The sequence below is a fragment of the Bombina bombina genome, chromosome 2 (genome assembly GCF_027579735.1).
Source record: "Bombina bombina isolate aBomBom1 chromosome 2, aBomBom1.pri, whole genome shotgun sequence".
Lineage (NCBI taxonomy): Eukaryota > Metazoa > Chordata > Amphibia > Anura > Bombinatoridae > Bombina > Bombina bombina.
Genome location: NC_069500.1, coordinates 680,651,521 through 680,674,572, shown reverse-complemented (window position 1 = coordinate 680,674,572; position 23,052 = coordinate 680,651,521). Strand labels below are relative to the sequence as shown.

Genomic DNA, 23,052 nt, shown 5'->3' with positions numbered 1-23,052 from the left:
GGGTGACGGTTCTGATCCAAAACTGGATTCAGATATTTCATATTTTAAATTTAAACTGGAAAACCTCCGTGTATTACTAGGGGAGGTGTTAGCGGCTCTGAATGATTGTAACACAGTTGCAATACCAGAGAAAATGTGTAGGTTGGATAAATATTTTGCGGTACCGACGAGTACTGAGGTTTTTCCTATACCTAAGAGAATTACTTAAAATGGTTTCTAAGGAGTGGGATAGACCCGGTGTGCCGTTCTCACCCCCTCCGATATTTAGAAAAATGTTTCCAATAGACACCACCACACGGGACTTATGGCAAACGGTCCCTAAGGTAGAGGGAGCAGTTTCTACTTTAGCTAAGCGTACCACTATCCCGGTGGAGGATAGCTGTGCCTTTTCAGATCCAATGGATAAAAAATTAGAGGGTTACCTTAAGAAAATGTTTGTTCAACAAGGTTTTATATTGCAACCCCTTGCATGCATTGCGCCGATCACGGCTGCAGCGGCGTTCTGGATTGAGTCTCTGGAAGAGAACATTAGTTCAGCTACTCTGGACGACATTACGGACAGGCTTAGAGTCCTTAAACTAGCTAATTCATTCATTTCGGAGGCCGTAGTACATCTAACTAAACTTACGGCGAAGAATTCAGGATTCGCCATTCAGGCACGCAGGGCGCTGTGGCTAAAATCCTGGTCAGCTGATGTTACTTCTAAGTCTAAATTGCTTAATATACCTTTCAAAGGGCAGACCTTATTCGGGCCCGGGTTGAAAGAGATTATCGCTGACATTACAGGAGGTAAAGGCCATGCCCTGCCTCAGGACAAAGCCAAATCTAAGACTAGACAGTCTAATTTTCGTTCCTTTCGTAATTTCAAAGCAGGAGCAGCATCAACTTCCTCTGCACCAAAACAGTAAGGAGCTGTTGCTCGCTACAGACAAGGCTGGAAACCTAACCAGTCCTGGAACAAGGGCAAGCAGACCAGGAAACCTACTGCTGCCCCTAAAACGGCATGAATTGAGGGCCCCCGATCCGGGATCGGATCTAGTGGGGGGCAGGCTTTCTCTCTTCGCCCAGGCTTGGGCAAGAGATGTCCAGGATCCCTGGGCGCTAGAAATAATATCTCAGGGATACCTTCTGGACTTCAAATACTCTCCTCCAAGAGAGAGATTTCATCTGTCAAGGTTGTCAACAATCCAGACAAAGAAAGAGGCGTTTCTACGCTGCGTACAAGAGCTCTTGTTAATGGGAGTAATCCACCCAGTTCCACGATCGGAACAGGGACAGGGGTTTTACTCAAATCTGTTTGTGGTTCCCAAAAAAGAGGGAACTTTCAGACCAATCCTGGACTTAAAGATCCTAAACAAGTTCCTAAGAGTTCCATCGTTCAAGATGGAGACTATTCGGACAATTTTACCTATGATCCAAGAGGGTCAGTACATGACCACTGTAGATTTAAAAGATGCTTACCTTCACATACCGATTCACAAAGATCATTACCGGTACCTAAGGTTTGCCTTCCTAGACAGGCATTACCAGTTTGTGGCTCTTCCATTCGGATTGGCTACAGCTCCAAGAATCTTCACAAAGGTTCTGGGTGCTCTTCTGGCGGTACTAAGACCGCGGGGAATCTCGGTAGCTCCATACCTAGACGACATTCTAATTCAAGCTTCAAGCTTTCAAACTGCCAAGTCTCATACAAAGTTAGTACTGGCATTTCTAAGGTCACATGGATGGAGGGTGAACGAAAAGAAAAGTTCACTCGTTCCACTCACAAGAGTTCCCTTCCTGGGGACTCTTATAGATTCTGTAAAAATGAAGATTTACCTGACAGAGGACAGGTTAACAAGACTTCAAAGTGCTTGCCGCACCCTTCATTCCATTCAACACCCGTCAGTGGCTCAATGCATGGAGGTAATCGGCTTAATGGTAGCGGCAATGGACATAGTACCCTTTGCACGCCTACACCTCAGACCACTGCAACTGTGCATGCTAAGTCAGTGGAATGGGGATTACTCAGACTTATCCCCTTCTCTGAATCTGGATCAAGAGACCAGAAATTCTCTTCTTTGGTGGCTTTCTCGGCCACATCTGTCCAGGGGGATGCCATTCAGCAGACCAGACTGGACAATTGTAACAACAGACGCCAGCCTTCTAGGTTGGGGTGCCGTCTGGAATTCTCTGAAGGCTCAGGGACAATGGAGTCAGGAGGAGAGTCTCCTGCCAATAAACATTCTGGAATTGAGAGCAGTTCTCAATGCCCTCCTGGCTTGGCCCCAGTTGACAACGCGGGGTTTCATCAGGTTTCAGTCGGACAACATCACGACTGTAGCTTACATCAACCATCAGGGAGGGACACGAAGCTCCCTAGCTATGATGGAAGTATCAAAGATAATTCGCTGGGCAGAGTCTCACTCTTGCCACCTGTCAGCAATCCACATCCCGGGAGTGGAGAACTGGGAGGCGGATTTCTTAAGTCGTCAGACTTTGCATCCGGGGGAGTGGGAACTTCATCCGGAGGTCTTTGCCCAAATACTTCGACGTTGGGGCAAACCAGAGATAGATCTCATGGCGTCTCGACAGAACGCCAAGCTTCCTCGTTACGGGTCCAGATCCAGGGATCCAGAAGCAGTCCTGATAGATGCTCTGACAGCACCTTGGGACTTCAGGATGGCTTACGTGTTTCCACCCTTCCCGATGCTTCCTCGATTGATTGCCAGAATCAAACAAGAGAGAGCATCAGTGATTCTAATAGCACCTGCGTGGCCACGCAGGACTTGGTATGCAGATCTGGTGGACATGTCATCCTGTCCACCTTGGTCTCTACCTCTGAAACAGGACCTTCTGATTCAGGGTCCCTTCAAACATCAAAGTCTAACTTCTCTGAAGCTGACTGCTTGGAAATTGAACGCTTGATTTTATCAAGACGTGGGTTTTCTGAGTCAGTTATTGATACCTTAATACAGGCTAGGAAACCTGTTACCAGAAAGATTTACCATAAGATATGGCGTAAATACCTATATTGGTGTGAATCCAAGGGTTACTCTTGGAGTAAGGTTAGGATTCCTAGGATATTGTCTTTTCTACAAGAAGGTTTAGAAAAGGGTTTATCCGCTAGTTCATTAAAGGGACAGATCTCAGCTCTGTCCATTCTGTTACACAAACGTCTGTCAGAAGTTCCTGACGTCCAGGCTTTTTGTCAGGCTTTGGCCAGGATTAAGCCTGTGTTTAAAACGGTTGCTCCACCATGGAGTTTAAACCTTGTTCTTAATGTTTTACAGGGCGTTCCGTTTGAGCCCCTTCATTCCATTGATATAAAGTTGTTATCTTGGAAAGTTCTATTTTTAATGGCTATTTCCTCGGCTCGAAGAGTCTCTGAGTTATCAGCCTTACATTGTGATTCTCCTTATTTGATTTTTCATTCGGATAAGGTAGTTCTGCGTACTAAACCTGGGTTCTTACCTAAGGTAGTTACTAACAGGAATATCAATCAAGAGATTGTTGTTCCTTCTTTATGCCCAAATCCTTCTTCGAAGAAGGAACGTCTACTGCACAACCTGGATGTAGTCCGTGCTCTAAAATTTTACTTACAGGCAACTAAGGAATTTCGACAAACGTCTTCTCTGTTTGTCGTTTACTCTGGGCAGAGGAGAGGTCAAAAAGCTTCTGCTACCTCTCTTTCTTTTTGGCTTCGTAGCATAATTCGTTTAGTTTATGAGACTGCTGGACAGCAGCCTCCTGAAAGGATTACAGCTCATTCCACTAGAGCTGTGGCTTCTACTTGGGCCTTTAAGAATGAGGCCTCTGTTGAACAGATTTGCAAGGCTGCAACTTGGTCTTCGCTTCATACTTTTTCCAAATTTTACAAATTTGACACTTTTGCTTCATCGGAGGCTATTTTTGGGAGAAAGGTTCTTCAGGCAGTGGTTCCTTCTGTATAAAGAGCCTGCCTATCCCTCCCGTCATCCGTGTACTTTTGCTTTGGTATTGGTATCCCAGAAGTAATGATGACCCGTGGACTGATCACACTTAACAGAAGAAAACATAATTTATGCTTACCTGATAAATTCCTTTCTTCTGTAGTGTGATCAGTCCACGGCCCGCCCTGTTTTAAGGCAGGTAAATATTTTTTAATTTATACTCCAGTCACAACTTCACCCTTGGCTTTTCCTTTCTCGTTGGTCCTTGGTCGAATGACTGGGAGTGACGTAGAGGGGAGGAGCTATATGCAGCTCTGCTGGGTGAATCCTCTTGCACTTCCTGTTGGGGAGGAGTTAATATCCCAGAAGTAATGATGACCCGTGGACTGATCACACTACAGAAGAAAGGAATTTATCAGGTAAGCATAAATTATGTTTTTGGAAGAAAGGTTTTGCAGGCTGTGGTGCCCTCAGGATAGGGTCCGCCTCCTTTTTTCCCTCCCGTTGTTCATTCAGTGTCCTCTAGAATGTGGGTATTTGTTTCCCACAAGTAATGAATGAAGCCGTGGACTCTCCTCCCCTTTAGATGGAAAACATAAATTATGCTTACCTAATAATTTCATTTCCATCGTGGGGAGGAGAGTCCACAGCTCCCGTCCATTTATCCGATAGGCGGACCTAAATTTAGTTTTGTTCTTCTAGCACCATTTATACCCTGCTATTTCTCCTACTGTTCCTTGTTACCTCGGCAGACTGACTTGGGGATGAGGAGAGTGGGTTTGGTATTTAAGTCTTTGGCTGGAGTGTCTTTGTCTCCTCCTGGGGGCCAGGTTCTTAATTCCCAGAAGTAATGAATGAAGCCGTGGACTCTCCTCACCACGATGGAAATTAAATTATCAGGTAGGCATAATTTATGTTTCTTATTTCATGGCATGTGTGAATGCTGTGGCAAAAACTGTAAAACAAAAAAAAGTATATTTTTGCTTAGATTTTAGTAAATAATATTGAAAACGGGCAAGTGACCACTGGTGTTACTGTGATCTCCTGACTAAATTGTCATAAAGGGTAGCCACATGTGAAATAGGGGTCCATACAGGCTTTTGTGGGTTATAATATAGATTAGAGAGGCTCAGTTGTGTAGTACAGAAATAAAAGGACTTTTTTTCTTGCAAGGTGTTCACTGTTACCACAGGGATTAACTGACTATACAGACAACATTCATATATTTTTTTTAAGAAAGGGACTTGTCTACTATAAAATAAACTTTATTAGGGGTCTTAGATATACCAGATTTTTTTTATTGTGCATATAATGTAATACCCCCCAAGCAAATCCCCATGTGTTTTTTTAACTTTATTTTTAAAAGATGTGTTGTGTGCTACTTCTCCAAGCCTACTAGAGTTCCTCCATACCAAACTCATCAAACCATCAGCCAGATTACGAGTTTTGAGTTATCTGGGGTGCGGTGCTAACTTGCACGTTATTCTCACCGCTCCCTTCCCTACAGCGCTGGTATTACAGGTTTTTTCTAAACCCGACGTTAAAAGGCAAGAAGTGAGCGTAGAGCATAATTGAGCTCCATACCGCACTCCAATACCAGCGCTGCTTAAGTCAGCGGTGAGCGGTTGTACGTGCTGGTGCACGATTTCCCCATAGACATCAATGGGGAGAGCCAGCTAAGAAAAAGCCTAACACCTGCAAAAAAGCAGCGTAAAGCTCAGTAATGCAGCCCCATTGATTCCTATGGGAAAACTAAATTTATGTTTACACCTAACACCCTAACCTGAACCCCAAGTCTAAACACCCCTAATCTTACACTTATTAACCCCTAATCTGCCGCCCCGACATCGCCGACACCTACATTATACTTATTAACCCCTAATCTGCTGCTCCGGACATTGCTGCCACCTACATTATACTTATTAACCCCTAATCTGCTGCTCCGGACATCGCCGACACCTACATTATACTTATTAACCCCTAATCTGCTGCTCCGGACATTGCTGCCACCTACATTATACTTATTAACCCCTAATCTGCTGCTCCCAACATCGCCGACACCTACATTATATTTATTAACCCCTAATCTGCTGCCTACAACATCACCGACACCTACATAACATTATTAACTCCTAATCTACCGCCCCAACGTCGCCGCCTCTATAATAAACATATAAACCCCTAAACCGCCGTACTCCTGCATCACAAACATTAGTTAAATATTATTAACCCCTAATCTGCCGCCCCTAACATCACCGCCACCTACCTACATTTATTAACCCCTAATCTGCCGCCCCCACCGTCGCCGCCACTATATTAATTGTATTAACCCCTAAACCTAAGTCTAACCCTAACACCCCCTAACTTAAATATAATTAAAATAAATCTAAATAAAATCTACTATTATTACCTAAATAATTCCTATTTAAAACTAAATACTTACCTATAAAATAAACCCTAAACTAGCTACAATATAACTAATAGCTAGCGAGTTTTGCGTTATGAGGGGTGCGGTACTAACTTGCATGTTATTCTCACCGCTCACTTCCCTACAGCGCTGGTATTACAAGTTTTTCTAAACCCGGAGTTAAAAAGCAAGAAGTGAGCGTAGAGCAAAATTAAGCTCCATACCGCACTCCAATACCAGCGCTGCTTAAGTCAGCGGTGAGCTGGTTGTACGTGCTCGTGCACGATTTCCCCATAGACATCAATGGGGAGAGCCGTCTGAGAAAAAACCTAACACCTGCAAAAAAGCAGCGTAAAGCTCAGTAATGCAGCCCCATTGATTCCTATGGGGAAACTAAATTTATGTTTACACCTAACACCCTAACCTGAACCCTGAGTCTAAACACCCCTAATCTTACACTTATTAACCCCTAATCTGCCGCCCTCGACATCGCCGACACCTACATTATACTTATTAACCCCTAATCTGCCGCTCCGGACATCACCGCCACCTACAATCCTACATTATACTTATGAACCCCTAATCTGCTGCCCCCAACATCACCGACACCTACATTATATTTATTAACCCCTAATCTGCTGCCCACAACATCACCGACACCTACATAACATTATTAACCCCTAACTCTCACAATGATCTTTGGAACGAGACCTAAATTACACAAATTACAAAATTCCCATCTGCGCATCAAAACAAAATCCAATTGCACGCTGACCGCAGTCCACTCTTTCAAATACTTGGGTATGTTGTTAGACCCTAATCTATCTTTTGGCCGCCACATAGAAAAACTTGCATCTAAACTTTATCCAAAACTAGGTGCCCTGTACAGAAACAAATCTTGCTTCAGCCCTACAGTAAAAGAAAAGATTGTACAGCAAATGCTGATGCCTATCGTGGATTATGAAGACGTAGTATACGCACCTGCACCGCAAACTCACCTTAATAAACTTAATACATTGTATAACTCGTTCTGCCGCTTTGTGCTACGATGTAACTACAGGACCCACTATTGTGACATGCTAAAAGAACTAAACTGGCTGACGCTGGAATCCAGACGCACCCTACATCTTTCCTGCCTTGTGTTTAAGAGCCTTTTTAGGAAGCTCCCACCCTACCTGAGCAGAATGCTCTCTCCCCGGCTATTCCCACCTCCTATAACCTCCGATCCAGTACCAGCACATTATTTAGCTTGCCTCAATACAAAAAGAAAGCAGCTCGATCCTCTTTTTCCTACAGAGCGCTACAGTTATGGATCGACCTCCCGCACACTTTCAAACCTTCCCCAAGCCTAATATCCTTTAAGAGATCCGTCTCTACATATCTCAAAACAGAATGCACCTGTCATGGTTGATTATATATTTTGTACCTGTTCTATGTTACAGTTTCGCATATATTGTGTATTATTATTGTTTTTGTATTTTATTGCACCCTATTGTATCAATTGCAATGTTTTGTGATTACAGGACATACTTGAAAACGAGAGAAATCTCAATGTATCCTTCCTGGTAAAATATTTTATAAATAAATCTGCCGCCCCCAACGTCGCTGCCACTATAATAAACATAGTAACCCCTAAACCGCCGTACTCCCGCATCGCAAACACTAATTAAATATTATTAACCCCTAATCTGCCGCCCCCAACGTCGCCGCCACCTACCTACATTTATTAACCCCTAATCTGCCGCCCCCAACGTCGCCGCCACTATATTATATTTATTAACCCCTAAACCTAAGTCTAACCCTAACCTTAAATATTATTAAAATAAAACTAAATAAAAACCACTATTAATAAATAAATAATTCCTATTTAAAACTAAATACTTACCTATAAAATAAACCCTAAGCTAGCTACAATATAACTAATAGTTACATTGTAGCTAGCTTAGGGTTTATTTTTATTTTACAGGCAAGTTTGTATTTATTTTAACTAGGTAGAATAGTTACTAAATAGTTATTAACTATTTACTAACTACCTATTCAAAATAAATACAAATTTACCTGTAAAATAAAATCTAACCTAAGTTACACTAACACCTAACCTAACCCTACAATTAAATTAGATACAATTAGTTAAATAAAAAAAATAAAAAACACTAAATTACAGAAAATGAAAAACAAATTACAGGATCTTTAAACTAATTACACCTAATCTAATAGCCCTATCAAAATAAAAAAAGCCCCACCAAAATAAAAAAAAAAACCCTAGCCTAAACTAAACTTCCAATAGCCCTTAAAAGGGCCTTTTGCGGGGCATTGCCCCAACGAAATCAGCTCTTTTACCTGAAAAAAAAAAAATACAAACAACCCCCCCAACAGTAAAACCCACCACCCACATAACCAACCCCCCAAATAAAACCCTAACTAAAAAAACCTAAGCTCCCCATTGCCCTGAAACCCCCCCACCCAATAAACCCAATCCAATCAGCCAATAGAATGTGAGCTCAATCCTATTGGCTGATTGGATCAGCCAATAGAATTGAAGTTCAATCCTATTGGCTGATTGCATCAGCCAATAGGATTTTTTCAACCTTAATTCTGATTGGTTGATAGAATTCTATCAGCCAATTGGAATCTAAGGGACACCATCTTGGATGACGTCACTTAAAGGTACCTTCATTTGTCGGGTAGTCGTCGTTGGAAGAGGATGCTCCGCGCCGGATGTCTTGAAGATGGACCTGCTCCGCGCCGGATGGATGAAGACTTCTGCCCGTCTGGAGGACCACTTCTCCCGGCTTGGATGAAGACTTCTCCCGGCTTCGTTGAGGACTTCTTGCCGCTTCGATGAGGACTTCTCCTGGCTTCTTTGAGGATGGATGTCGGATCTTCAAAACTGCAAGTGAATTTTCAGGGGGTTAGTGTTAGGTTTTTTTAAGTGTTTATTGGGTGGGTTTTATTTTTAGGTTAGGGCTTTGGGCAGCAATAGAGCTAAATGCCCTTTTAATGGCAATGCCCATCTAAATGCCCTTTTAAGGGCAATGCCCATCCAAATGCCCTTTTCAGGGCAATGGGGAGCTTAGTTTTTTTTAGTTAGCATTTTATTTGGTGGGTTGGTTGTGTGGGTGGTGGGTTTTACTGTTGGAGGGGTTGTTTGTATTTTTTTTTTCAGGTAAAAGAGCTGATTTCTTTGGGGCAATGCCCCACAAAAGGCCCTTTTAAGGGCTATTGGTAGTTTAGGCTAGTTTTTTTTTTTATTTTGGTGGGGCTTTTTTTATTTTTATAGGGCTATTAGATTAGGTGTAATTAGTTTAAAGATCTTGTAATCTGTTTTTTATTTTCTGTAATTTAGTGGTTTTTTTGTAGTCTAGCTAATTGTATTTAATTTAGTTAATTGTATTTAATTTAGGGAATTTATTTAATTGTAGTGTAGTGTTAGGTGTTAGTGTAACTTAGGTTAGGTTTTATTTTACAGGGAAATTTGTATTTATTTTAGCTAGGTAGTTAGTAAATAGTTTATAACTATTTAGTAACTATTCTACCTAGTTAAAAACATAATTTATGCTTACCTGATAAATTCCTTTCTTCTGTTGTGTGATCAGTCCACGGGTCATCATTACTTCTGGGATATTATCTGCTCCCCTACAGGAAGTGCAAGAGGATTCACCCAGCAGAGTTGCTATATAGCTCCTCCCCTCTACGTCACCTCCAGTCATTCGACCAAAGACCAACGAGAAAGGAGAAACCAAGGGTGTAGTGGTGACTGAATTATAATTTAAAAAATATGTACCTGCCTTAAAAAACAGGGCGGGCCGTGGACTGATCACACAACAGAAGAAAGGAATTTATCAGGTAAGCATAAATTATGTTTTCTTCTGTTATGTGTGATCAGTCCACGGGTCATCATTACTTCTGGGATACCAATACCAAAGCAAAAGTACACGGATGACGGGAGGGATAGGCAGGCTCATTATACAGAAGGAACCACTGCCTGAAGAACCTTTCTCCCAAAAATAGCCTCCGAAGAAGCAAAAGTGTCAAATTTGTAAAATTTGGAAAAAGTATGAAGCGAAGACCAAGTTGCAGCCTTGCAAATCTGTTCAACAGAGGCCTCATTCTTAAAGGCCCAAGTGGAAGCCACAGCTCTAGTGGAATGAGCTGTAATTCTTTCAGGAGGCTGCTGTCCAGCAGTCTCATAGGCTAAACGTATTATGCTACGAAGCCAAAAAGAGAGAGAGGTAGCAGAAGCTTTTTGACCTCTCCTCTGTCCAGAATAAACGACAAACAGGGAAGAAGTTTGGCGAAAATCTTTAGTTGCCTGCAAGTAGAACTTGAGGGCACGAACTACATCCAGATTGTGTAGAAGACGTTCCTTCTTTGAAGAAGGATTTGGACACAAGGATGGAACAACAATCTCTTGATTGATATTCCTGTTAGTGACTACCTTAGGTAAGAACCCAGGTTTAGTACGCAGAACTACCTTGTCTGAGTGAAAGATCAGATAAGGAGAATCACAATGTAGGGCTGATAACTCAGAGACTCTTCGAGCCGAGGAAATAGCCATTAAAAATAGAACTTTCCAAGATAACAATTTTATATCAATGGAATGAAGGGGTTCAAACGGAACACCCTGTAAAATGTTAAGAACTAAGTTTAAACTCCATGGCGGAGCAACAGTTTTAAACACAGGCTTGATCCTAGCTAAAGCCTGACAAAAGGCCTGGATGTCTGAATTTTCTGACAGACGCCTGTGTAACAAGATGGACAGAGCTGAGATCTGTCCCTTTAATGAGCTAGCCGATAAACCCTTTTCTAAACCTTCTTGTAGAAAAGACAATATCCTAGGAATCCTAACCCTACTCCAGGAGTAATCTTTGGATTCACACCAGTATAGGTATTTACGCCATATTTTATGGTAAATCTTTCTGGTAACAGGCTTCCTAGCCTGTATCAGGGTATCAATAACCGACTCAGAAAAACCACGTTTTGATAAAATCAAGCGTTCAATTTCCAAGCAGTCAGCTTCAGAGAAGTTAGACTTTGATGTTTGAATGGACCCTGAATCAGAAGGTCCTGTCTTAGAGGTAGAGACCAAGGCGGACAGGATGACATGTCCACTAGATCTGCATACCAAGTCCTGCGCGGCCATGCAGGCGCTATTAGAATCACTGATGCTCTCTCCTGTTTGATTTTGGCAATCAATCGAGGAAGCAGTGGGAAGGGTGGAAACACATAAGCCATCCTGAAGTTCCAAGGTGCTGTCAAAGCATCTATCAGAACCGCTCCCGGATCCCTGGATCTGGATCCGTAGCGAGGAAGTTTGGCGTTCTGGCGAGACGCCATGAGATCTATCTCTGGTTTGCCCCAACGTCGAAGTATTTGGGCAAAGACCTCCGGATGAAGTTCCCACTCCCCTGGATGAAGAGTCTGGCGACTCAAGAAATCCGCCTCCCAGTTCTCCACTCCCGGGATGTGGATTGCTGACAGGTGGCAAGAGTGAGACTCTGCCCAGCGAATTATCTTTGATACTTCTATCATTGCTAGGGAGCTTCTTGTCCCTCCTTGATGGTTGATGTAAGCTACAGTCGTGATGTTGTCCGACTGAAACCTGATGAACCCCCGAGTCTTTAACTGGGGCCAAGCTAGAAGGGCATTGAGAACTGCTCTCAATTCCAGAATGTTTATTGGCAGGAGACTTTCCTCCTGACTCCATTGTCCCTGAGCCTTCAGAGAATTCCAGACAGCGCCCCAACCTAGAAGGCTGGCGTCTGTTGTTACAATTGTCCAGTCCGGCCTGCTGAACGGCATCCCCCTGGACAGATGTGGCCGAGAAAGCCACCATAGAAGAGAGTTTCTGGTCTCTTGATCCAGATTCAGAGTGGGGGACAAATCTGAGTAATCCCCATTCCACTGACTCAGCATGCACAATTGCAGCGGTCTGAGATGTAGGCGTGCAAAGGGAACTATGTCCATTGCTGCTACCATTAAGCCGATCACCTCCATGCATTGAGCTACTGACGGGAGTTGAATGGAATGAAGGACACGGCATGCATTTAGAAGCTTTGTTAATCTGTCTTCTGTCAGATAAATCTTCATTTCTACAGAATCTATAAGAGTCCCCAAGAATGGAACTCTTGTGAGAGGAAAGAGAGAACTCTTCTTTTCGTTCACTTTCCATCCATGCGACCTTAGAAATGCCAGAACTAACTCTGTATGAGACTTGGCAGTTTGAAAGCTTGAAGCTTGTATCAGAATGTCGTCTAGGTACGGAGCTACCGAAATTCCACGCGGTCTTAGTACCGCCAGAAGGGCACCCAGAACCTTTGTAAAGATTCTTGGAGCCGTAGCCAATCCGAATGGAAGGGCTACAAACTGGTAATGCCTGTTTAAGAAGGCAAACCTTAGATACCGGTAATGATCTTTGTGAATCGGTATGTGAAGGTAAGCATCCTTTAAATCCACTGTGGTCATGTACTGACCCTCTTGGATCATGGTTAAGATTGTCCGAATAGTTTCCATTTTGAACGATGGAACTCTTAGGAATTTGTTTAGGATCTTTAAATCCAAGATTGGCCTGAAAGTTCCCTCTTTTTTGGGAACCACAAACAGGTTTGAGTAAAACCCTTGTCCTTGTTCCGACCGCGGAACCGGATGGATCACTCCCATTAATAATAGATCTTGTACACAGCGTAGAAACGCGTCCTTCTTTATTTGGTTTGTTGACAACCTTGACAGATGAAATCTCCCTCTTGGGGGAGAGAATTTGAAGTCTAGAAGGTATCCCTGAGATATGATCTCTAGCGCCCAGGGATCCTGGACATCTCTTGCCCAAGCCTGGGCGAAGAGAGAAAGTCTGCCCCCCACTAGATCCGGTCCCGGATCGGGGGCCCTCGGTTCATGCTGTCTTTGGGGCAGCAGCAGGTTTACTGGCCTGCTTGCCCTTGTTCCAGGACTGGTTAGGCTTCCAGCCTTGTCTGTAACGAGCAACAGCTCCTCCCTGTTTTGGTGCAGTGGAAGTTGGCGCTGCTCCTGCTTTGAAATTCCGAAAGGGACGAAAATTAGACTGTCTAGCCTTAGCTTTGGCTTTGTCTTGAGGTAGAGCGTGGCCCTTACCTCCTGTAATGTCAGCAATAATTTCTTTCAAACCGGGCCCAAATAAAGTTTGCCCCTTGAAGGGTATATTAAGTAATTTGGACTTAGAAGTTACATCAGCCGACCAGGATTTTAGCCACAGCGCCCTACGTGCCTGAATGGCGAATCCTGAATTCTTAGCCGTAAGTTTGGTTAAATGTACTACGGCCTCCGAAATAAATGAATTAGCTAGTTTAAGGACTCTAAGCCTGTCCGTAATGTCGTCCAGCGTAGCTGAACTAAGGTTCTCTTCCAGAGACTCAATCCAAAATGCTGCCGCAGCCGTGATCGGCGCGATGCATGCAAGGGGTTGTAATATAAAACCTTGTTGAACAAACATTTTCTTAAGGTAACCCTCTAATTTTTTATCCATAGGATCTGAAAAAGCACAGCTATCCTCCACCGGGATAGTGGTACGCTTAGCTAAAGTAGAAACTGCTCCCTCCACCTTAGGGACCGTTTGCCATAAGTCCCGTGTGGTGGCGTCTATTGGAAACATCTTTCTAAATATTGGAGGGGGTGAGAACGGCACACCGGGTCTATCCCACTCCTTAGTAACAATTTCAGTTAATCTCTTAGGTATAGGAAAAACGTCAGTACTCGCCGGTACCGCAAAGTATTTATCCAACCTACACATTTTCTCTGGTATTGCAACAGTGTTACAATCGTTGAGAGCTGCTAAGACCTCCCCTAGTAAAACACGGAGGTTTTCCAATTTAAATTTAAAATTTGAAATATCTGAATCCAATCTGTTTGGATCAGAACCGTCACCTACAGAATGAAGCTCTCCGTCCTCATGCTCTGCAAGCTGTGACGCAGTATCAGACATGGCCCTAGAATTATCAGCGCACTCTGTTCTCACCCCAGAGTGATCACGCTTGCCTCTTAGTTCTGGTAATTTAGCCAAAACTTCAGTCATAACAGTAGCCATATCTTGTAATGTTATCTGTAATGGCTGCCCAGATGTACTAGGCGCCATAATATCACGCACCTCCTGGGCGGGAGATGCAGGTACTGACACGTGAGGCGAGTTAGTCGGCATAACTCTCCCCTCGCTGTTTGGTGAAATTTGTTCAATTTGTACAGATTGGCTTTTATTTAAAGTAGCATCAATACAGTTAGTACATAAATTTCTATTGGGCTCCACATTGGCATTGGAACAAATGACACAGGTATCTTCCTCTGAATCAGACATGTTTAACACACTAGCAATAAACATGCAACTCGGTTGCAATTTTATTTAATAAAAACGTACTGTGCCTCAAGAAGCACTAAACGATTAAATGACAGTTGAAATAATGAACTGAAAAACAGTTATAGCATCACTCTTAACAAACAACACACTTTTTAGCAAAGGTTTGTTCCCATTAGTAAAATAACACTAATTAAATTTTAAACATAAAAATTACAGAGCAACGTTTTAAATCACAGTCACTATATAAGTCTCACAGCTCTGCTGAGAGAATCTACCTCCCTTCAAAGAAGTTTGAAGACCCCTGAGTTCTGTTAGAGATGAACCGGATCATGCAGAAAAACTGACTGGGAATTTTTGATGCGTAGCAAAGAGCGCCAAAAACGGCCCCTCCCTCTCACACACAGCAGTGAGAGAGAAACGAAACTGTCATAATTAACACAAGCAAACTGCCAAGTGGAAAAATAATGCCCAAATATTTATTCACTCAGTACCTCATTAATGCAAACGATTCTACATTCCAGCAAAAACGTTTAACATGAAAAATACCTATTAAAAGGTTTAATGTACTTTTACAGAGTAATTCCGGTGTAATACCATCTCCAGAATACTAAAGTGTAAAGCATACATACATGTTCATTATAACGGTATGGCAGGATTTTTTCATCAATTCCATTCAGAAAATAAAAACTGCTACATACCTCAATGCAGATTCAACTGCCCGCTGTCCCCTGATCTGAAGTTTTTACCTCCCTCAGACGGCCGAGAAACAGCAATATGATCTTAACTACTCCGGTTAAAATCATAAGAAAAACTCTGGTAGATTCTTCTTCAAACTCTGCCAGAGAGGTAATAACACGCTCCGGTGCTATTGTAAAATAACAAACTTTTGATTGAAGTTCTAAAAACTAAGTATAATCACCATAGTCCTCTCACACCTCCTATCTAGTCTTTGGGTGCAAGAGAATGACTGGGGGTGACGTAGAGGGGAGGAGCTATATAGCAACTCTGCTGGGTGAATCCTCTTGCACTTCCTGTAGGGGAGCAGATAATATCCCAGAAGTAATGATGACCCGTGGACTGATCACACATAACAGAAGAAATAAATACAAACTTGCCTGTAAAATAAAAATAAACCCTAAGCTAGATACAATGTAACTATTAGTTATTTTGTAGCTAGCTTAGGGTTTATTTTACAGGTATTTATTTTTAAATAGGAATAATTTAGGTAATAATGGTAGGTTTTATTTAGATTTATTTTAATTATATTTCAGTTAAGGGGTGTTAGGGTTAGGGTTAGACTTAGGCTTAGGGGTTAATAAATATAATATTAAATTGTTGTTGATGAGGGATGTATAAGAGGACCCCAAGAAAACTTCTTGTAATAATCCAGTATATAGAGCCCAATGTGGATTAATATATTAATACACCATTACTCAATAATCAGCATATATGTACTACATAGAGCTGTGTAGTTGGAGGGGGTGCTGACTGTCAGTTGTACATAAGTAATAAAGAGAGAGAGAAAATTTGACAGTAACTTAGCACGCAAAAGGGTGTCCTATTCACTATCCATATAAATAGGTACAGGAGAGATCACCAGGATTCAGTGATCAATTTAAAACGTAACTTTTACTATCATGAATATATAAAATAGTGTAAATAACCACAGTGTGCTAATATGTACAGAAAGTGATTAAAACTTGAAACATAGGATTATGGATTAAACATAGGATTCATAGGATTAAAAATGAAACATAGGGTATGGGTCTCCTCAGTGTCACTATAAGGCATAGAGAATTAGTATCATAACAAACAGCCACACAGCCCAGTGCAAACCAATAAACGGGGCTCACGGATTGCAAAAGACACTATCTGAAAAATAGGATTGACCTTGGTACAAATTACACTATTCTATGCAATACTGGAGCCCAGGTAAACAAAGTTCTGTGTTGCTGACGACAGACTAGGAGGACACGGCCTCCATAAATTAGCAAATAAATGCCCAATGCAAACAGACTATTAAGAGGCAGACACTAGCACCCTATACACGCCTGATGCGCATTTTGCCGCTAGCACGGCTTTCTCAAAGGCAATCCCGATACCCGGCAAAACCTCCTGTCTTTATTTAGAGTGTAACCAATCATAAACGAGTGTGGTCACATACATAAATATAATAAAGTGGAGGCGAGGTTGGGGGCGGCAGATTAGCGGTTAATAAATGTAGGTAGGTGGAGGCCGATGTTAGGGACAGCAGATTAGGGGTTAATAATATGTAACTAGTGTTTGCTAGGCGAGAGTACAGCGGTTTAGGGGTTAATATGTTTATTATAGTGGCGGCAATGTCGGAAGCGGCAGATTAGGGGTTAATAATTTTATTTTAGTGTTTGCGATGTGGGAGGGCCTCGGTTTAGGGGTTAATAAGTAGTTTATGAGTGTTAGTGTACTTTTTAGCACTTTAGTTATGAGTTTTATGCTACAGCGTTGTAGTGTAAAACTCATTACTACTGACTTTAAAATGCGTTACGAATCTTGACGGGATAGGGTGTACCGCTCACTTTTTGGCCTCCCAGGACAAGCTCGCAATACCGGCGCTATGGAAGTCCCATAGAAAAAAGACTATACGCAATTTGCGTAAGTTGATTTGCGGTACGTCCAAAAAAGTGTGCGGTGCCCCTAAATCTGCAAGACTCGTAATACCAGCGGTAGTAAAAAGCAGGTTTATGAGGCTTAACGCTGCTTTTTTACTCAGAACACAAGACTCATAATCTAGCCGCATGTATTTTAGTGGGAGCATTGAAATCTTTACACTATATGACACATAAGTTAAGACAAAGACCGCTGCTTCTTAACTCCTGTTTCCGGGAAGCCTGAAGGCTCACGTGGAAACGGGCATTCAGGGCCATTCGGCCCTGCCCAATAAATTGGCCCCCATGGACTCTCTAAGGGTCTAATGATAAAATATATAAGCAGACTTCACTGGAACTGAACTCACTAACTGAAGCGCAGGACCAGGAAGTTCCAGAAAAATGATAGATGACTCCCATAAAGCTTTCTGCTCAGATGAGATGATCTAGATATAAAATGATCCTCCAGCACTGCAAGATCTCAAAAGCCACATTTTGATATACTTCTGTAAGGGTGGTGTTCTCTGCATTTCTGTATGTGAAAGAGACACAAGCCCAGTGCAATATAGCACTGCATGACATGAGAGTTTTGTTACACTTACACTTTGTGCTTTGTATTTTATTTTACTTTACACTTCAGATTGGGTCCTTTCAGTATTATTACATTTAAAGGGATAATCTACTCCAGAAATGTTATTGGTTAAAAAGATAGATAATCCCTTTATTACCCATTCCCCAGTTTTGCATAACCAACATGCTTATATTAACTTTTTACATCTGTGATTACCTGGAATCTAAGCCCATGCAATCTGTACCCTTATTTCAGTTACAATGTAGCCAATCAGTGCTGACTCATAAATAACTCCATGGGAGTAAGCACAATGTTATCTATATGGCATACATGAACTAGCAGTGTCAAATTGAAAAATGGTCAAATCCACTGACATTCGAAATTCATGGAAAACAAAACCTTTAGAATTTTGTTCATAATCCCTAAATCTCACTTATCTCAGTACAAGGAAGGTGACCTTTTTTATCCTTTATTTTTACATAATTTTGCTGGTTTATTAGAGACTTTCAAAAGAACATTTGCATCTAAATGCAGTCTCTAGGAGTGGTTAGTTACCAGACTGATATCTCTACCTGGTGAGTTGAATTTAACCAGTTACGTAGCATTCAGAGAAAACACATTTTAATTAGAATGTAATCCTCAGACTGATGCTGCTTGCTGACCCTGTCAAAACAAATCCTAAATTTAATCCAGCTTCTCTTATCTGTATAACAAATCATTTCAGTAATGTATTTGCTACCAATGAACCCTGTACATTTAGCCACTAATCAACAGGTGCAATAATGGGCCGGCTCCTAAGCTTACAATCCTGCTTTTTCAAATTTAACCACAATCTCTAAAAAAAGAAGAGATTACCAATTTTTCAAATAAAGATAGCAAGAGAAGGAAGAAAAATTGATAATAGTAGTAAATTAGAAATGTGCTTATAATAGCATGCTCTATCAAACCATGAAAGAAAAAATTTGGGCTTTATAAGCCTTTAAAGGTATGTAATTTAAAACAACTTTCCAATTTAATTTTATCTCCAATTTTGCTTTGTTATCTTGGTATTCTTAGTTGAAAACTAAAACTAGGTAGGCTCATATGCTAATTTCTTAGACCTTGATGGCCGCCTCTTATCTGAATGTATTTTTCACAACTAGAGGGTGTTCATGTGTGTCATATAGATAACATTGTGCTCATGCCTGTGGAGTTACCTAGGAGTCAGTACTGTCAAAAGAACTTAAATAAAGGGGCATTCTGCAGGAGGCTTAAATTAAAGATAATCATAGAGGTAGAAAGTGTATTAATATAACTGTGTTGGTTATCTAAAACTAGGGAATGGGTAGTAACGGGATTATCTATCTTTTTAATCAATAACAATTTGGCTGTAGACTGTCCCTTTAAGGATATGTCAGTTCTTTTAAGGGTATTTTAAAGGAGCATATGGAACATAAGGGTTAATAATTAGTTGTTAATGTGACATTGCTGAAACTAATAATTGTATTGAGGTAATTTGGCATTGTTTTAGTACCCAAGGAAACATGTCTGATTGTGAGGTACTGTTGCACTCCTGTTTTTCTACTTATTATTTTAATATACTGGGCTAAATATAGATGATGATATTATTTTATACACAAGCCTCTTCAGTTCTTGATTTCCAAAGACAGCAATCAACAAAAACACTCACCCAATATTATGTGTTATTATTAATTATATATTTGTATCTACTGTAGCCTATTACTAAAATGTACATCACTTAATCGTTTTGTGGAGCTAATAAAGATTTTTCCAACTTATTATAGCATTTTTGTGATTGCGCCTCAGAACTCTACGGTAGTAGATGAGCTTCTATTCACTAGTATGTGCCATATAGGCAAAATAATGTTAAACCCAAAATTAAATTCCCTATAAAGGCCTAGATTATAAATGGAGTGCAAAAATAGTAGCGCTATTGTGGGTGAATATCGCTGAAAATCAATTCTATAGCTCTTCAATTTTTGCGCTCATATTTAAGACCAAAGTTACTTTTTATTGGTTGAGTGATAGTCTAGAGTGCACTGATATCTGCATGTCAGAATGCCCAGGTGCGCTAAATCCCTCACACAAACTTTTATCATGCAGTAAAATTCATGTGGAATATCACTTGGGCACTAAGCTGAGGGTGCGCTAAGCCGATGATGTCCAAGTAGTGGAGTTGTTCCTGTAGTTCTGTGCTATATTATAAATAAGTGGTCTATTTATGAAGCAGCGGATGCTGCTTCCAACCCTCTCCGCTTCAGTTCTGACTGAAGCGGAAGTTAAGAAGCTGCGGTCTTAATGATGTTGGCATTTATCGATGAGCGGTGGACATGATTCGCTATAGCATGTCTGTCCGCACCTACATAAATAGACCCCTAGGTCTCAAAAAGCACTAAAATCTACAGAGGTATTTTGAATTTCCTTCTTAATATGAGGAGAGTCTACGGCTTCATTCCTTACTTGTGGGAAATACTGAACCTGGCCACCAGGAGGAGGCAAAGACACCCCAGCCAAAGGCTTAAATACCTCCCCCACTCCCCTCATCCCCCAGTCATTCTTTGCCTTTCATCACAGGAGATTGACAGAGAAGTGTCAGAAGATACGGAGTAGTTCCTTATGAAGGGTAGTATTCTTTGGAATGGAACTGTAGTTTTAAGTAGTCTTGTCAGCCTCTCAGTGAGAGCATTGGCGAATGTTAGAGTCTGGAGATGCAGGGAGAGTCTTTCTGCAAACCCATCCAGACTCATATTAACAGCTCCTAAGCAATCAGTGTTGATGAGTTTCACTGCCTGCTTCTATCACTCAAGTCCATGTCAGGAGCAATGCTACAAGACTGTCAAACTTGAGAGGCTGTGTTTCTGTTCCACGGCATAGATTCCAGTAAGATCGTTTCATTTTTTATTCACATTTGATAAAGCAAGAAGACAGGGTCACAGTGTGACTCCTTTTATCTGAAGGGAATCAAGAGTTAATGTCTCCGGAAGGGGATTATTCAACAGGAGGGATTAATCACATATTTTTAATATTGTGTTTATGCTGTGATATCTGTGAGATGTGGCTCAGGAAGATGTTGGAATATACAGGTTTTACTTTCATTTTGGAGCGCTGCGCAGCCAGTTAGGCTTGGCACGCTTTTAGTGGTGCAGGGCAGTCCTGCATGGTGCACCATGTGACCGGGTGTGGTCACAGTGATCTCTTCTTCCTAACCGTGCGGTGTCTGGAGATGAAGCGGTTTCTCTCTTGGGCCTGGGTCATAGGAGGTGGTGAGTGCCCCAGCCATTGGGGTATAAAGGTGCCATTTATCTTTGTCTATAGTCCTTTGTATAAAAGCGCAAGCTATGGAGGACTCTGATACGTTAGAGGGTACTCCCTCTTTACCTAAAGCTAATGCCTGTTTATATTGTGAGGAGGCCACAGTATACACGCCTGCTCAATTATGTTCCACATGCCTTGATAAAGTAATCTTATCAAAGAAAGCTAATATGTTTAGTACTACTGAGCCTTCTACCTCTGAGTAAGGTGCGCACCCTACACTCATCTCCTAATACACATGCAGCTTCCCATAGAACTCCTATTCCTCCATCTGGAGGTCATCGCTCAGGGATACATGATAGGTTTCAAGTCTCATCCTCCCAGGGGCAGATTCCTCTTATCAAACCTGTCTTCAAGGCCAGAAAATAGAGAGGTGTGTGAGGGACCTCTCCGCCCTCGGGGTCATTGTACCGGTACCTCCAGCAGAGAGTGGTCTGGGAAACGACTCAAACCTGATTGTGGTCCCAAAGAAGGAGGGCACTTTTAATCCAATTCTGGACCTAAAGTTTTTAAACAAATTTCTGGCTGTCCCCTCATTCAAGATGGAGACAATAAGGTCCATTCTTCCTTTAGTCCAGGAAGGACAATTTTTGACCACGATAGACCTGAAGGATGCCTACCTTCATGTCCCTATACACAAGGAACACTTCAAGTTCCTAAGATTTGCGTTCCTGGACCAGCACTTCCAGTTCATTGCACTTCTGTTTGTTCTAGCTACTGCTCCAAGAATTTTTACGAATGTTCTGGGGACTCTGCTTGCTGTGGCCAGAACCAGAGGGATTGCAGTGGCGCCGTAATTAGACAATATTTTAGTCCAAGCACCGTCCTGTCGTCTGGTAGAGGACCATTCGAAAGCACTTCTTTCTCTTCTTCGATCTCATGGATGGAAGATAAACTAAGAAAAGAGTTCTCTTTTTCCCAGTACCAGGGTGGAATTCCTGGGTACGATAATATCCTCCATATCCATGATGATATTTCTTACAGACCAGAGACGTTACAAGCTAACTTCCAATTGTCTTGCCCTCCAGACCTCCTTCAGGCCATCTGTGGCTCGGTGTATGGAGGTAATTGGACTCATGCTGTCCTGCATGGACATCATTCCCTTTGCCAGATTCCATCTAAGACCTCTTCAGTTGTGCATGCTGAGACAGTGGAACGGCAATAATAATAAATAGCCTCGAGAAGAATTCCTTCTCCCGATCAACATCTTGGAACTTTGAGCAATCTTCAATGCTCTGAAGGCTTGGCCCCTTCTGGGTTCGGCCCAGTTTTTCAGATTCCAATCAGACAACATAACCTTGGTGGCTTGCATCAACCATCAGGGGGGAACGAGGAGCTCCCTAGCTATGAGGGAAGTATCTCGGATTTTGGATTGGGCGGAGGCCCACAACTCCTCGCTGTCAGTGATCCACATTCTGGGTGTGGACAACTGGGAAGCGATATCCTCAGCAGACAATCTTTTCAACTGGGGGAATGGTCTCTCTATCCCGAGATGTTTGCAGAGATTTGCAGCAGATGGGGGACACCCAAAATAGATCTTATGGCATGCCAGCTTAATTCCAAGCTACCCAGATATGGGTCGTGGTCCAGGGATCCTCAGACGGAGCTAATAGATGCATTAGCAGACATCCCAAGAACTAATTTCAGGGAGGTGCCCCCCACTCAACCAATAGAAAGTATGGGAGTCTGGCACAATAGAAAGTATGGGAGTCTTGCACAATATACAGTATGGGAGTCTGCACAATATACAGTATGGGAGTCTGCATAATAGAAAATATGAGAGTGTGCACAATAGAAAGTATGGGAGTCTGCACAATATACAGTATGGGAGTGTTCACATTATACAGCATGGGAGTCTGCACAATATACAGTATGGGAGTCTGCACAATAGAAAGTATGGGAGTGTT

The 23,052-nt window shown here is 42.0% G+C and overlaps 1 protein-coding gene across 1 annotated transcript in view; it reads left to right on the top strand.

Annotated features, from left to right (window-relative positions):
• Window positions 1–23,052, top strand: part of SLC24A2 (solute carrier family 24 member 2) — a 656,915-nt gene that overhangs the window by 64,649 nt on the left and 569,214 nt on the right. The window contains exon 2 of the mRNA XM_053702654.1: window positions 2,423–2,439. Coding sequence (XP_053558629.1) covers window positions 2,423–2,439 — 17 coding nt within the window. The remainder of the gene's footprint in view (window positions 1–2,422; window positions 2,440–23,052) is intronic.